Source organism: Eufriesea mexicana, unplaced genomic scaffold (assembly GCF_001483705.2).
Source record: "Eufriesea mexicana isolate 0111107269 unplaced genomic scaffold, ASM148370v2 scaffold2119, whole genome shotgun sequence".
Classification (NCBI taxonomy): domain Eukaryota; kingdom Metazoa; phylum Arthropoda; class Insecta; order Hymenoptera; family Apidae; genus Eufriesea; species Eufriesea mexicana.
In genome coordinates this window covers 1,410,475-1,426,773 of record NW_016910196.1, presented here as the reverse complement: position 1 = coordinate 1,426,773, position 16,299 = coordinate 1,410,475, and the positions used below count along the sequence as shown (strand labels likewise).

General features: G+C 38.8%; 1 protein-coding gene and 1 long non-coding RNA gene across 2 annotated transcripts; one reads left to right on the top strand and one right to left on the bottom strand.

Annotated features, from left to right (window-relative positions):
• Nucleotides 1-1,692: 1,692 nt before the first annotated feature.
• Nucleotides 1,693-14,266, top strand: LOC108549642 (solute carrier family 46 member 3). The gene is made up of 6 exons (XM_017903132.1): nt 1,693-2,680; nt 8,490-8,591; nt 10,462-10,599; nt 11,011-11,094; nt 13,304-13,460; nt 13,927-14,266. Exons 1-6 carry the CDS (start codon nt 1,693-1,695, stop codon nt 14,111-14,113), a joined length of 1,656 nt encoding a protein of 551 aa, XP_017758621.1. The 3' UTR covers nt 14,114-14,266.
• On the bottom strand, nt 4,074-16,271 carry LOC108549644 (uncharacterized). Its single transcript, XR_001890350.1, has 3 exons — nt 16,195-16,271; nt 7,988-8,190; nt 4,074-4,399 (listed from the first exon to the last, which is right to left on the bottom strand). It is a non-coding gene; the product is annotated as an uncharacterized LOC108549644 (long non-coding RNA).
• Nucleotides 16,272-16,299: the final 28 nt, after the last annotated feature.

The following is a 16,299-nucleotide window of genomic DNA, read 5'->3' as shown; positions in this document are numbered from 1 at the left end:
TCTTTTGTCCCTTTTCTAGCAGTCGATGCAACGAATTGGCTGAAAGAGGATGGATGAATATCTTTCAGGTCCAACAAGATTGATCTTGATCAAACAAAGTCGGGTAACTCTTGATAGACGAATTCCCCGTTGAATAAATCTCTAGTATTTATGATATCTTCTAAGTTTGGCTTAAAAATGGCGACGTTTAGTCGCCCTAAGTGTAACCTCGAAGGCACGCTTGTTGGTATCAAGTTTTATGATGCCTTAACAGGTATACATTTTATATGTTCCGTGAATTGTATTTATATTATAATAGAACTACATGAAACTAGCTAAAATGGAGTTTTAAGGTCAAGCACTGACTCCACTGTGGTTTAATTTATACGCATTTCGCGTGTTCGATTGTTTCTATCACTATAAATTATTTGTTCGATTGTCGTACAATGCGAATACCTTGAATAATAATAGATAATAATAATGAGACCATGCGCAATGGCTGGATGTACAAACTTCCTGCTACTCAAGGCAAAATTTACTTTTCGAGCACCTCGACAAGGTAAGACTAGAATTTTACGGAACGGTTTCTTGCAACCAGCCATTATTAGAGATACAGGATCACGAACTCGATATTTCCTACACACGGACGTAAGCCTGATGGAAGAGAAAAAAGAATACGAATATCGACAACGACGAGACAAACAAGAGTTTCGCGCTTGACCCACATTTGCCTAGCTCTAAAGTGAAACGTTCGATATACATGGAAATAAAAAGAAACCAATCAAAAGTACATTCAGAACCGAAGCACGACGTAACCGATGTCTTCGACGGATCTCTTCGAGAAGACACGTTCGATCTAGAAATCCCCAAGGTTACATAATCCAAGATGCTGCCAATCCAAGACCACTATGAGATTTAGAAGAGTCACACTTGCGATCGTGAGATGCAATGATCCAATGCTCACCGTGAGAGCCAGGAAAGCCGAAAAGGATCGTCCATCGACTCTAAAAGGCCAACCTTGACCCGAAAAGCGTGGCTGAACGGAACCGGAAGCGCGGACGTCGCGCGTGGTTGTCGATCGTCGCAGAAACAATTCGCACCGACGACGTTTCGTCGTACCACGAGTATTAGGTAGGCTAGGTGGATGTACCCTCGGACCATACTCTCCCCGCACGTGGAGATGCTCGTCGAAGAGGTCCGGAGGGGACACATGGAGGGAACACGAGGTTGGAAAGAGGTAACACGCGTATCGTAATGCACAATGGTGCATTAGCCAGGAGTAGACGGTCAGACGGTCTCTCCCGCGGACCGGTTAAAATCAGACGAATCGGTGTGCAGAGGAGTAAAAAGAATTTTGAGAACAGAACGTCTAGAATCGGTCCAGAGGGAGACAGCCGAGGAAGAGTCCGATCTGCGCGTATGATCCGAACAATTGGAAGGATTCCTGGTCGAATCCTTGGAGATCGTCTGGGTATTTGATAGCAGCCGTGGTCGTCTCTTCACACCGATCCGTATGATTCTAATTATCTTCGGAACCGCTTGGAAGTTACACCTGATACCGAGACATCGGATCCACTTTGGCGAGGAGTTAACGGAACTTCGGCAACCAGTCATATGACATAGACAAGCCAGGAATTCCGTGAATCCGATCTGCACACTTGGAGGAATACTTAAGTACGTTTCATTCGACTCGGCCTGCCCTTCACCGAGGAGATGGCTGACGCGAATAATTCATCGACGACAGAGAAGAAACGAGGAGACACCACCGGCAACCAGGTAGTCTCGGACAAAGCTGTCGTCTGGAAATCCATGACACTGCGTCAAAAATGGTCCTACTTCACCGGGAACATCACCGTAGAGCCCATGATCGCCTGCTACGTGATTCCTTGTATGTTAGCCTCTCTAGCCACGCAAAATCTAAGTTTAGAGAAGGCTTGCAGGGTAAACCTGGCCTATTCTGACGAGGTCTGCACAGCCTTGGCCAAAAGGAACACGACCAGCTACGAAATGGAGGAAACTGCCGTGCAACAATTGGTCGCTGGCATGCAGACGTGGAAAACAGCCCTGTCCAGCGGCCTACCGACTATCTTGATCCTCTTCATGGGTGCCTGGAGCGATCGCACAGGACTCAGGAAGCCGTGCATGCTGCTACCCATCATTGGCGAATTTCTAAGCAGCGTCAGCATGCTGCTGTGCACGTACTTCTTCCACGAGGTACCCATGGAAGCCACAGGCGTGTTCGAGGCACTATGGCCAGCACTGACTGGTGGCTGGTTCACCATGTTCATGGGTGTTTTCAGTTACATCGCGGACATCACGTCGGTGGAGTCGAGGACGCTTCGAATCGGTGCCGCGAACGTATTCTTGTCCCTAGGTGTGCCGATCGGGATGGCGTTGTCCGGGATATTGTACCTGCAGCTAGGCTTCTACGGTGTATTTAGCATTTCGACCGTGTGCTACGTGTTGAGCTTCGTTTACGGGTTAGTGGTGATCAAGGAACCCCCTAGACCTCACTTAAAACAGAAACCGGAGAAAACGGAAGAGAAGAAGATGTCCTTGTGCGAATCGATTTTGGACTTCTTCGCGTTTAAGCATATCGAGGAGACCTTCCGCGTCGCGTTCAAGCAGGGAAGGAACAACAGGCAGAAGAGGGTGCTGGTGCTCATGGTTATCGTTATGGTCGTGATCGGGCCGCTTTACGGTAAGTTTTCTCCCGTTATTCTTGTCACCTTTTGCCATATTTCAAACAGATTTAACGATCTGGGCCTATTTCATAATTTATTCCTACATTCTCAAAGTCTCCCAAGGGAGGTACCAGATCACTGCAGAATGACAGGGTATAAACTAGTTTAACTCGTTTCACAAATTTCAATCCTGTAAACGTATCTCAATCTTCGTATCTGACACGCTTGTAATTACACTTTCGTTTTTTCCCTCCTGCCTCTCTAGCGTTCGATTTCTCTGTCATGTAACTCCTATAAGTTACGTTCACCCTTTTCTCGATTGGTACACAGGACTGGAGCGTTTAGAAACCTCGGAAACTCTGCACAGTTCGATGCAACTATCTCTCTGACCCGAGCTGAAGAATCCTAACTCGGTCAGACGCGAATTTTTCCGTAGGTTCGTCTCGGGACAGAGACTTTTCCCTCGCCGGATCTCTATTTTCATCGACTTTCACGCTTTTCCGATAGACAGCCGAGACACATTCACGCGTCTGGTCGACGGAAAACAGGCATAATCGTTCATCCGTCTCTGCATCAGCTGGCAAATGAAAGCGGGAAAAGTTTCACGTAACTCTCGTTAATCTTGCTGGTTCTGTTATGGTAATCAGCGCGTTTCAAACGGTAATTACGACATTTCGACCACGAGGAGGGAAAATTGATAGATAGAGTAGAGACACGAGAGAACCAGATTCTCGAGATGGAGTGGAGCAGAACACGGTTTAAAAAACGGTGGCTATCAGTGATAGATCGATCAGTTATGCGTGTGTTTCTACGAGATGAACGAGGATGCACGGACGACATGGAAATCGCAACGACTAGCGCAGGGGGCGCCAGTGAAAGTGTGATTAATGGCTCCGTTCTTTCATGAAACTAGCCTTGTAACGTCGCAGTAATTGTTCTTTCTCATGGGATCTACATTTGATTTTTATTTCTCGATAAATCCGTGGATAAGAAAATTCCTTTTGCAAATTTCTCTGTCGCGTGCCTTTTTTCCCTACTTCCTCGCGATATATCGCTAACAATTACGTATAGAGAATATTTGTAACTCTTAATTAACTGACAATTAATCGAATTCGTCAATCTCGCTCGTTGAATACCTTCGCGGTCAGGTTGTAGCATCGCAGCTGACTCACGTTAATTTATTCTAACGTTAAATTTATCAACGCTGATTTCTCTATTATCCATACGCTTCCGAACAAACGGCTGGACTTAGTGTCCCCGTTTTCTCCAAACGGTTACGATGCTAATCTCGAACGACAATACGGTTCCATCCGTCAATTACGGATTATTAGCGCATCACGAATTCGTATTGCAACAGAGAATTCAAGGCGAGTGTCCTTGTCATAATTTAATTAGACCGCTAATGCGCCGGACATTATAATGTTTCGTTGCGTCTTTATTCGTCTTGTAAAGAGCACCGGCATGGGTAATCATGCTGCTTATAACAATTTCGTGTAATAGCCTTCTTCCTGATTTTCAAAGCCTAACAATTAGACGGCCGTGCATATTCGTATGGTTTCTCTTGTCTTCCTCGAGATACCGTCTTGGTCTTCATAGAGAATAACGTAACGGAGTGGTGGAAAAACTGAACTACCTTGAGGATAATCGTAGTTTGCTTCTTAATTGTCGAAATAATCGGAAGTCGACGGCAGGTGTAATATCGTACATCGTGATCACGAGTTGCGGATTAATCTCGGCTGAAAATATATAAACATATTAATTTATAACTCTGCGATTGTAACTCGCAAGGCGATCTCGTTCGAACGTATATTTAGTTTAATTCAGAAACATACCGAACGATTGTCACATTATGATGATACCTCGTCGAGTTACCACGCGCTCGTAGAATTTTATGAATGAAACAGTGGCTACAGGAATATTCGACATTAAGGAACTGGAAACGGTAAGACAATTGATCCGTCGATACGTCAGCTGCAGGAGGCATATTAATATCAATCATCCGAGATATTGTGTAATTGGTGAATGCAATTGGCGTGCGCTAATTAAATCAATCGTCGCTGTTAATTCGATCGAGTTCAAGTACTCCATTTCGACATTGGTTCGCACGTGGCCGCGATATTAATCCAAGGGAACCATCGCGAAACGATCGCCACGGTGTTAATCACGATTACCGATGAGCAAGAGCCACGATGGAAGGACGATCGAGGCGAAAGAAACGATAAATCGATACTTATCTTGTAACGATAATCGATAAAGTATTTTGTTGCGTGTAATCCGAATCCATGAATCCGTTCAAGAAATCCTTGCTGTCGCATTGCACAACGTTCTAATATTTCTCTACCTGTTTCTTTCTCTTGCAAAAATTCTCAGGGAGCTGAGGAGAGTGGTGGATTCAAAGGTTTCATCGATGAAATAGGCTGAGACAGAAGAAAATATGCGAAAATTAAAAGAAAAAGAAAAAAATGATCAATGAGAATTAATTAGAAAGAAAGAAGAGAATAAATAGAGACAAATCTTGTTTCTTCCAAAAAATTACGCAATTTAATCGAATGCTGTTAGAAAGAATAAGATCTGATGTTGGGGATTTTAAACGACGATACCTCGAAAGTGAAAATCTGTGACGTGGTTTTTCTTTATTACCACAGAATTATCGAGGAACTGCAAATGTGCGAGACGTAGAGATGTAGAAGGGTGATGATAAAGACGGTGGCCTGAAATTTATGACCGGTAGTGCGTCTGCGAAGTCAACATACCTATTAGAACTAGATCTGTGCGCACGTATGCTAATGCGGTCTGATGGCCTAAGTAGCTTGATGTAATTTCAGATCTTTGACCGTCGGAAATCGGTCTAGTCCTGGTGGTTTGAAGGGTTATAGAAGCTCCTATGGTGTAACGAGATCGTAAAATCGGTCAAACGTCAAAGTTTATGTGTTCCAGGCGAAGGGAATTGATAGAAACCGCAGAAAGAAGATCCGAGTCAGGGCTGTTAGGTGTGGATTCGGTTCCTAATTCGTTCTCATAGCTGACTTTCCTTCTGATATCCTGAAATTTTCTTTGAGATACTACGAAAATCTCCTTTTTAATTATTTTATAAATATCTCGTAATTAATTCGTAATTCCTGGAATTTTTTCGTGGTACTTTCTTTCGTTCCTTTCTTATATTATCCTTTCAAGAAGGTTTCACAATTGTATCGCGAACGACATGAGTATACAGAGTCTAATTGAAATTATCGATTTACAATTTATAGCAAATATTAACAAATATAGAATACGTCACGCGCGTGAACGAAGAGAAATTTGAATTAATTTGAATTTAATTGTAATTAAATGTCTAGTATAATAGTATAGTATAATCAGTGTATATAATTATAGTATATACTATATACTAAGTCGTATATAATTAGTGTAGTATAATATCCTTTTATTAAATTGATTGGAAAATCGATCAATTTATTTACCCAATGAATCACCTGAATTTTTTACAATCTCTGATGCCACTATAGCGACGTTATTAATTTGCAATTTATTATTTGGCTTCTTTTTAACCGATGATCTCAGCGACTACTATATCGCGGTAAATCAGAATTCCCGTTTTATTTAAAATAACGAGATACATAGCCGGCGTAATTCGATCAAAAACTACACTTTGCCTAGTTCCTCCGCTGTTCAAGTTTTTAATTTCGTAATTATATACAGCGGGGAATTCAGGAAGGCACGATCTAATTGAGCGATAAGGAGGGAATTAAATGCAGGCATTAGAATCAATCATTCTTTGACGACGATTCGTAATCATGTAGCAACTTTTTTTTCATCCTCTATACGGTGGAACTTTTCATAGCTATTTTTTCCCAATCATCCACAGCGATTCCCAAACAATGTTCTACATTTTCGACAGACTTCGAACGTAATTCTCCAATTAAACGAAATTTAATTAATAATTTAGTACACAAGTCGTATGGACTTTATGCAAATCAGATCGATAGTAATAAGATAATTGGCAAATTCCATGGAAAGAAACGTGATCAATTTTATCCGACAACTTTTGGCTATCCTCAATTTTTCCATAAGAAAGAATTTACTTATTCGTCGATTACGTCAATTTCGTGCAAAAATAATTCCTCGGATTACCACGATTGTTTTTACGGCTGGCCAAAGAAGCACGTGTAACGAGACAGCAAAAATAAATTAATCTCTTCGTGTCCAATTCTCAAAATTCTGGTTCCACTGCTATCTACGTCATGACATAGATCAAAGTTCGATCATATCAAATCGGTATATAAACTCGATCGTATTTCCATCGTAGGATAGATTTTCGTACAATAAATTCGACTAACATCGAGATTGTGCAGTTACATAAAGCTCAAAAGCTAGATTGCTGGATAAAGCGGGAATCCAGGAATTGTCTTTGACAGAGGAATGCTCGTGAGAAAAGCGAGGCAATGATGTGATAATAGCCTAAACTCGACGGAAACGATTAACTGAAGAGCCTGATGAACGAACTTGTTGTGTAACTCCATGTATATCCTTATGTAATACAGCTTAATAACGCCTCGAAATCGCCTGGGATAGCTCCGTGTGTTTATAGTTTTCCAACAACATTCAAGACTGTTAAGTTATTCGAATTGTCTCAATAAACTTGCACGAGTCGAAATGCTAATCGACGTACCGAAATACCAAAAGTGACGATTTTCTGGGCAAACAGAGAAAAAACCTCGCTCTATTGCTCCACGATCCACTCTGTTTAACATCGACTCAAACGTGGAATTCGCATTTCTATTAAAAAAAACTTCTTCCCATTTTGATGCTCTCGTCGTCATTTCGTGTCTACGATCGTCATCGATCGTTTATCAGTCGAAGTTTGGTCCTCGAACATTGCCAAAACCATCGCTACTCGCTCCCAGTCGTTCATTAAGCGTGCGAAAATCCAAGCTCGATTGTTCCAACAATGCGATTATGGCAAAAATGAGTTCTAAGGAAGAATAGATACGGATGAAAAAAAAGTAAATTTCATAATAGCCACCGTTTTCCAGGATATTACCCAGTAACGATGAAAAAGATGAAGTCAGCATTTTTAAATGCCCCTTCTGGTAGTTAATTTTCTAAATGCCAAAGTTATGGTCGAAACACACGCGATCGTGTTTTCGTTTCGAATTTTATCGCTGAATCATGGTACGCGATAACGTCGAAGATCTGTTTTCGACTCGATCAACAAACATATTTTTCATGTGACACTCGAGAAAAGAGAAGCAACGAAAAATGGAAAAAATGGCACTTTTATCGTTTCTCTGTTCTCCGAGATTTGATTTCGTTCTTCGTTTCTTTACCGTTTCTATCCTGCCGATTCAGCCTTGAAGATCGGAGAATTTTGGAAGCGAAGTACCACAGACGTGACGGACGAATCTTCCTCTTCTTCGATCCCGAACTTTAAGCAATTCTTCCGCGTGTCATTTTCAACTTTGAAGCCCATTACGCACGGCGAACGACGAAGCAACATTGCAGAGGTAGCGGTGGACACGAGCTGCCAATTCTGAAAAACGTTTTGACCATGATCTTTCATGCTGTGCAAGCGGAATCGTTCCACCCACATTGAATTTAGAACATTGTAACCCGTGGTTCGTGGAGTTACAACGCTCACGATGGCTGTAGTTTCGACTAAATTCAATTATCGTCCTTGGTACAAGGAATTCGACATGTTTTCCACGAGCCACGGTTACACGATATAAAATAATTGTTTACATTCCTCTGGGTCTTTCGCTCATGACGAGCGAAAGATGAGCGAGAGATAGGTCGAGATTCCTGGTCAATGGTGGATAATCGTTGTTGCAGGTGAAATGGCAGTGATGTACCTCTACATGAGATACAGGTACCATTGGAACGAGGTGATGTTCAGCATGTTTACCACGTTCGCCATGGTGACGAATTTAATTGGTGAGTAGAGAGTGGAATCGTTGGATAAAAAGTTGAACCTTTCTTTTTTCAGGCATGATTATTTTGTTTTAGAATTTATTTACGACGATTCGAGGTAAATTATTATTATCTCCACTCGCGTTTCGCGTTGTTTCCAGTGGAAAAGATTCTATAATAGAATGCTTACTGATTTATTATATTTATTGTGCTAATTTTTCAAAGGCTCCTTTGAATGGACTATTACAGTTTTGCAAAAATAGCGTTGTTTTATCGTAAAGTAAATGAATATGATGCAAGATAAATGACGAATTTTTTTTGTATTTTTGATATATTTTGATTTATTTTTGACACTTTTATTGTTAGCTATTTTTATATTTAATTATCGGTATTATCGGAGTTAAGATAAATAACATTTTATACGGTGATACCATCGAGCGTTAAAAGTATGGAAAACACTGCGATCCTTACGATGATTTGCATAATTATATTTACCAGTCCACTAATATTCGTGTTTTTAGCACACTACGTCTTGTAAAAAAAAAAAAACAAGAACACCGTTTATTAAACAGAAGAAAATATGCTAAGGAATAAAGCTCGAGGCGATGATTGTCTATATGAAACCTTGTACATGAGTTTGAATTTTATATTTATGTATAATTATATATTAAAATGCAATCTCATGCAGATAGTTTGTTATCCTGATTACTATCCTATTATCTTACAAGCACAACTGTATTTTATAATAAAAATTTCTGTGAGATCACATTTAATAAAAATGACTTGCGAAGAAATCATTGTTAAAAAATATTACGTTTCTTTGATATTAGAACTATTAAACGAGTGAAGATGATTTCCATTATTAAAAATATACTGCTGCTTTTGGCAAAATTGTTCAGGTGGAAACGTAATTATTTTTATTATATCATTTTAATTATTATATAACTGTGCACACTATATTTAAATCTATAAACCTATAACAAGTCAATGAATCTATAATAAGTACTTATTGACTACAATAAGTCAATAATCAATAAATCTATAAACACAAGTGAACGTGATTAGTTCAATGTTAAAAAATACTTTCAAATTTCAGTGCCAAGAAACACGATTAATTCTTAACTTCTTATATCTAAAATAAATTTCTGGTCTCTTTTTCATGGATTTCTTCTATTTGGAAAATGGGAGATTCGTGTATTACAAATTGTTAATCCCAGTTTCGATAAAATTCCCTCGTTTTTAATAGGAGATTCATATATTAGAAATTGTTAATCCTAGTTTCGATGAAATTCCCTCGTTTCTCATCCCTATCGCGTGTTGTTCGAATCAAGAAAAATTCTGAAATAAGTATACGAGGAGCTATCGTTTGGCCAGTAATCACCATTACTTCGGTCTTACATAGTCTTTCTTATTGCTCTTTTTCTGGATTTTTTTTTAAGAGACCTCGACAAACCCACGTGAAACTTACACGTCGTTCAATGATCGTTTTTTTTTTTTGTTTTCCACCTGTACGATCCACGAAAGCAACGAGAATCGATTATATAACGAATACTATTGTTGCCAAGCGGAATTGTCGGTCATCGTTTTCGAGTAAATCGCGAAAACCTAGAAACCCATAACCACGAGGTCATGTCGAAACGTAGATTAATGGGCAATCAACGATCCGACCAATCTATCGTACGATTATTGAATCTTGCAATCGTTCTATCCTTGAAGTAACTGAAAGACGTGAAAATCGTTAGTAACGGTGCAGAGCAAAATTACTATTAATCGACTATGGTTTCGCAATCATTCCAACACTAGCCCGTTGACGGTGAAAGGCTTTAAATCCTCCACGATGATTTCAATCTCCCGTGCATTTAATCAATTTCAAACATGTTGTCATTGTTTACAGGAACTGCGGTGTCTGTCGGTGTGTTCAGTCACATCTTGAAGATCGACGACGCGATCGTGGGGATCATGAGTTCTATGAGCAAGATATTAGCTGGTTTCGTCTACGCCTTCGCCATCACTGATTGGATGATTTATTTAGGTAAACGATTGTACGAAAATTGGAAAGTAGCACGTTGAACCTTGACGCGTCGCCAATTTATATTAAGCTTCACTGACGCCATTTTACTTTTCATATATTACGATCTTTTAACTCTCGGTGGCACCGTGTGATTTAAAATTTAATATCTATGTTATTTGTCTAGTTAACTTAACTCTTATACCTACTAGGTATGGTATTTGTTAATATTGATCGATTGCCTTGTAATGATTATTAATTTTTAAATTCCAAACTAGGATAAAACAGTTGTAGACAATTATAATATCTCGTTCTGATAATTCTAGTTATAGAAGGTTGAATGCAATCGAGTCGTTATCGTTATTACAAACGTATTGAGTTATAAAATTATCGATGAAATAAAACAACACCTGTTTTCATGGACCCTCGTTTCAGCGGCCATCGTCGAGATCGTCAATGGCACATCTTTCATAGCAATGCGTTCGATAGCATCTAAACTCGTGTCTACAGGCGAGCTTGGTAAGTGAACACAGATTTATTACCTAGACATTGTACATTATGTTGCGGAACGGACATCTTCCTTTCTTTTTCTTTCATAAATCGAGAAGCATGCAACAGGTACCGTTACGTGAACGTGGTCATTACATTACGAGTATTAAGGATATTCGTTTATATAATTAACAGAATATCCAAGTCCGATTTACATAACGCAGCTCGTAAACTATGCATAAATTAGACACATAACGGAAGCCTTTTTTACAGCCACGATAAAAATACTACGAGCTTTGTACACCCTGACGTAAAATGGCGAAGGGTAGGGCAGATGTAAATTTAACGAAACCGTTCGATTCCGGTATAATTTTCGATTGATCAAAATATCGTTTCCTAACCTCGATGAAATTCTAACTTCGGAGGATTTTAATTTTTCCATACATCGGGATTTTTAAATCTCCAATTCTGTGTACGAGGTATTACAGGAAATTAAGCCGTGAAACGATAGAAGGTAGAGAAAAATGTCACTAGGCAAAGTAGAACTAGGTCGAGTGGTATTAGAAATGTAGGTGTCTCGAAAATTCCCGGATCACCTACGTGCATTTTTTAAAATTCGACATAGGACGGTATCAGAAATTAATATTGGTACCATGCTTGGACCGTGGTTCCAATATTGGTACCAAACTTGGACCCTGGATCCGATATTGGTACCATACTTGGACTGTGGATCCAATATTGGTACTATACTTGGACCGTGAATCCAATATTGGTACCATACTTGGACGGTGGATCCAATATTGCTACCACACTTGGACGGTGGATCCAATATTGGCACCATACTTGGACGGTGGATCCAATAATGGTACTATACTTGGACGGTGGATCCAATATTGGTACTATACTTGGACCGTGGATCCAATATTGCTACCATACTTGGACCGTGGATCCAATATTGCTACCATACTTGGACCGTGGATCCGATATTGGTACCAAACTGGGACCGTGGATCCGATATTGGTACCATACTTGGACGGTGGATCCAATATTGCTACCACACTTGGACGGTGGATCCAATATTGCTACCATACTTGGACCATGGATCCGATATTGGTACCAAACTGGGACCGTGGATCCGATATTGGTACCAAACTTGGACCGTGGATCCGATATTGGTACCATACTTGGACTGGATCATGGAACCTTCTGTTTTCTCGGGAAACGAACAACAATATTCAATTTTGGTCGGTCATAGCGTGTGAAATATATTGTAATAAATTTAAGAAGAACGTTCTAGCATAATTTTCGCTAAATCCAGTGATAAATACATCATTCCGTGATCTCGACTTCCAGAGCTTTTAACATAAATTATATTTTGTAAGTCCTCGACATTAAACTAGGTCATAAATTTAAAAAATAGTACCAGATGTAGAGACGTCCTAAAGATTCCAAATACACTTATTTTAAATTAGATATCGTGTTTGTGATTGGACGACGGTACTCCATCCATCGAGTACCTGTGACGTTGCTTAGGTCATCCAGCTCGACGACATATCTCGTTATTCCGGGAACTAAGGTGTTTTCGATCATAAATATCTGTGATAACGCGATATCAAGACGAGTTATCAAACAAGGCGAGTTACCAGCAACTCGTTAAAGCAACGAAGTGCATCGTAAATAGAAGAAACACGAAACAGAATAATAGAAAAACAGAGCAATAGAAGACAAACAGAAGGAATACTCCTTTGCTGACAGTAATTTTTATCTACCTTCTATCATCCTAAAGCTACCAATTGAGTCTCGCCGGACACCCTATACGTCTCATCAATTCGATCCATTTATCCCCTAGCACTCGAAACACGATACCACAAATTAGAAACTAAACTGGTCCAGCGTGACATACGGCCTTCGACCTAATCGGATCGTTCTGAAACGCGTTTACCTTCGCGCGTTCTCTCAGAACCGCGCAAATGGGATAATCTTGTTTCATTGTGTCTTCGTGTCGATCCGACACCGTTTCCAACTAATTTTCCGCAGGCTTTTCTTTCGATTCGAACAACGTCTAACGACGTTTTCCTGTCTGGTTAACAACCCAGCTATCTCGAGATCATTTTTCTGCCTTTCGTCCCTTCCAGCACCGTCATTTGATCTCGGATAATGGGATAATGGAATTAACCAATTAATCCGCGAACTGAAAATGGCGGAAAGACGTGATTTGGCTGATTTTTCATTGTTACAGGCAAGGTGAACTCGTTGCTTGGTGTTTGCGAATCTCTGATGCCGCTCATCTACGGACCCATGTACAGCTCCATTTATGCTGCGACCATGAAAACGTTTCCGGGGACGTTCTTCATCGTCGGCGCCTGCATGACTATGCCAGCGGTCGTCGCATTTTTGTAAGTCCTTCCGGTTCCGGTGTGCCACTCGAGGCTTCGCCATGGCGACCAAGAGGCCATCTTTTTTATTAATTTTATTCGATATCGATATGATACGGATGATGGTGAGAACGTTATCTGTGTCCTTTAATTTGAAGTAACATACACGAATAATTAGTCCTCTTTTATTATTAGCCCCTTAATAATAAGGGCTAATGTAAGGACTTGTATAAAATTTCCTTCATCACGTACTAACACGATTCTACTTTATCCACTGAACTTATGGGAAACCGTGTATATTCGTGTCTCTTAAAATATGTACCAATTTTATTGTAATTTTGATCACGATACTTTATCGTAGCTACCATTATTTTTGACCGAATTTCGTAGAATAATTCGGTCCTTTAGGAGTTGAGATTTCTTCATAGAGGAATGATTGGTGTTATTATATCAATCTTTTCAACTAAAATGAATTTTTTTCGGATAGCTGGCTGTACACGGAACACAGGCAGGACCGCCAGTTATTGGAGCAAGAGAAGAAAGCGAAGAATAAGGAAGGAGCAGAAGAAAACGACTCGAAGAATACAAAATGGCAAATGGTTGGCGAGAAGAAACCGGAAATTCCTACTATGAATGGCGTCGCGAACGCGGCTTTCGAATTCGACCATTTATAACAGAAAACTTACTATAAAAATACGTAAAAGGAAATTCAGAAAGAAGAACTTCAAATACAGCGAAGAAAGAGAACAGTTACGCTGAAACAACCATTACCGTAAAAGTAATTACTCTAAAAGCAATCGAAAAGAAAATGGTTCTCGATGATTTTTTTTTTTTTTTTTAATTCGACATACAAAGTACGAGCGAAGTATGAAAGCAAGAATTGGAAATATAATGACACGTGTTTATTTGGTACATTGAAATTAAATGACGAAAGGGACGAGCACCGAAATCTTAAAATTAAACGAAGTCATCCACTTACTCGACTTGGAAAAACGTGTTAAATAAAGGATAACTTTATTGATACAATCTCAACGATGAAATAAATAGAAAATCGAAATGTTGGTACGCATGGTCTTTTAAATTGATCTTGCTGAATGATTCACGGAAACAGATATCCTTTATTTCAAGCCCTAGTACAAATAGTCTCCGGTACTTAATAAATAAATGGTAACAATAGTTAAAGTGAAACAGGCGTGTACCTGTTCAAGTATATCAGTATTACAAATGCTACTTGTGTATACTATTTCCAAACTATCGATATTGCCGTAAAGAAAATAAAAATACGCGGTAGAGAAATTCAAAAACAAAATGTTATGCTTATGGGGTATACTGCAACTGTTGAACAACCAAGACATGAGTTTCATCTTGTGTTCGATACTCTTAAATCGTTGTAAGTCTCATACTCGCGTGGAGAAAGCACCAAGTTATCATATATGTATATCGATTTTTTTCTTTTCCTTTTTTTTCCCCCCCTCGTAGATCGTGCATTTTACGAGAAAGTTCGTCACATGAACGAGATCGATCTGTTGTACGTTTTTATCTTAAAATAGTATTTATCTTAAGGTTCTGCATCATTCTTGTACGTGTATCATAGTTTATTGTGATATAGTGAAATAGTTTTATATTTAGGAAATAAATAAAGTTTACAGAAACAAAGGATTTTCATTAATACGTCTTCAATTATTCTTGCTAATAAAAGTATAATTTCAATATTCAATAACTCTAAAATGGTAGAGAGTATTAATGCAAACTGTTTTATCGACCAAAAAATACAAAAGTGATTCTAGTGCCCTCTGTTTGAGACCGACATAACTATTGAAGATAGAGAAAACGTGCGCGTATCTATATAAAAGTGCATGAAATCTGGTTAAATATTATATGTAGAATAAAATTTAAATTAATTAATTATAATTAAATCGGGAATTGCAATATCTTTGTAATATCAGTATAGATCGTGAATTTCTGAAATTGATCTATATCTAATATTTCTTAAAGAATTTTATTATTATTTTACTTATATTTTATTTACTATTTTTTTAAATAACTATTAAATACTAAACATTAAATTTTCAATAATTATTTATAAGTATTTTTCAGTAATATCATTATTAGATGAAATATTTAGGGTTAATAGATATTAAATATTCTAATAATAACTCTATTATTACACGATTTTTCTGAGGTTATAACAAATTAATCAACTCAAAATTTGTCTGAAATAAATATTTAACATCTATTAAATAATGTAATCCTTACATTATAATTGTTTAACAACTTTTTTCAAGAATGTGATAAACTCTAACAATCTATTTCTGCGTTCATATGATCCTGCGTATTCGTACAATTTGTACAATTTCCCGCGTATTTTTGCATTTGATCCTGCGTAACGTACGTTCGGGCATCCGCGATTTTGCGAGTGTATCTTGAAGAAATTGCATGAAAAGAAGAGAAGTGATAATGAATGCGGACATCAGGACATCTAAGCATGAGAGAATGGACTATTACAACGATATTTCGAGTATGAAATCGCCAATTAATCCTAAGCTGCTCTGACATGGTGTACCAATCTGCGGTCGGTGAGTCGCATATTTTATCATTCCTCTATAGTCACCTACAATGTCCAAGGACGAATGGTCCCAAGCAGCATAGGCGACTAGTTGTATATTATTTGTGACGAGCATAGTGACCACGAATGCTAATGTATTAATGTATAGTAGTACTCGCGCGAAATATATTTCTGTGATATATTTCTTACCTTAGGTTAGAGTTTTCTTATACACCGCGTGCCAAATTTCGTATGTATCTATATTGGTGGAAAATTTATCTTGTCTGTGCCAAAGCCTCTGACTTTTTACGTGAT

Excerpts from the sequence above, each read along its gene's own strand:
- LOC108549642 (XM_017903132.1), top strand. The coding sequence starts at position 1,693 with ATGGCTGACGCGAATAATTCATCGACGACAGAGAAGAAACGAGGAGAC. Across the intron at positions 2,681-8,489 it reads CGTGATCGGGCCGCTTTACG|GTGAAATGGCAGTGATGTAC; the intron begins GTAAGTTTTCTC and ends TCGTTGTTGCAG. Across the intron at positions 10,600-11,010 it reads TGATTGGATGATTTATTTAG|CGGCCATCGTCGAGATCGTC; the intron begins GTAAACGATTGT and ends CCCTCGTTTCAG.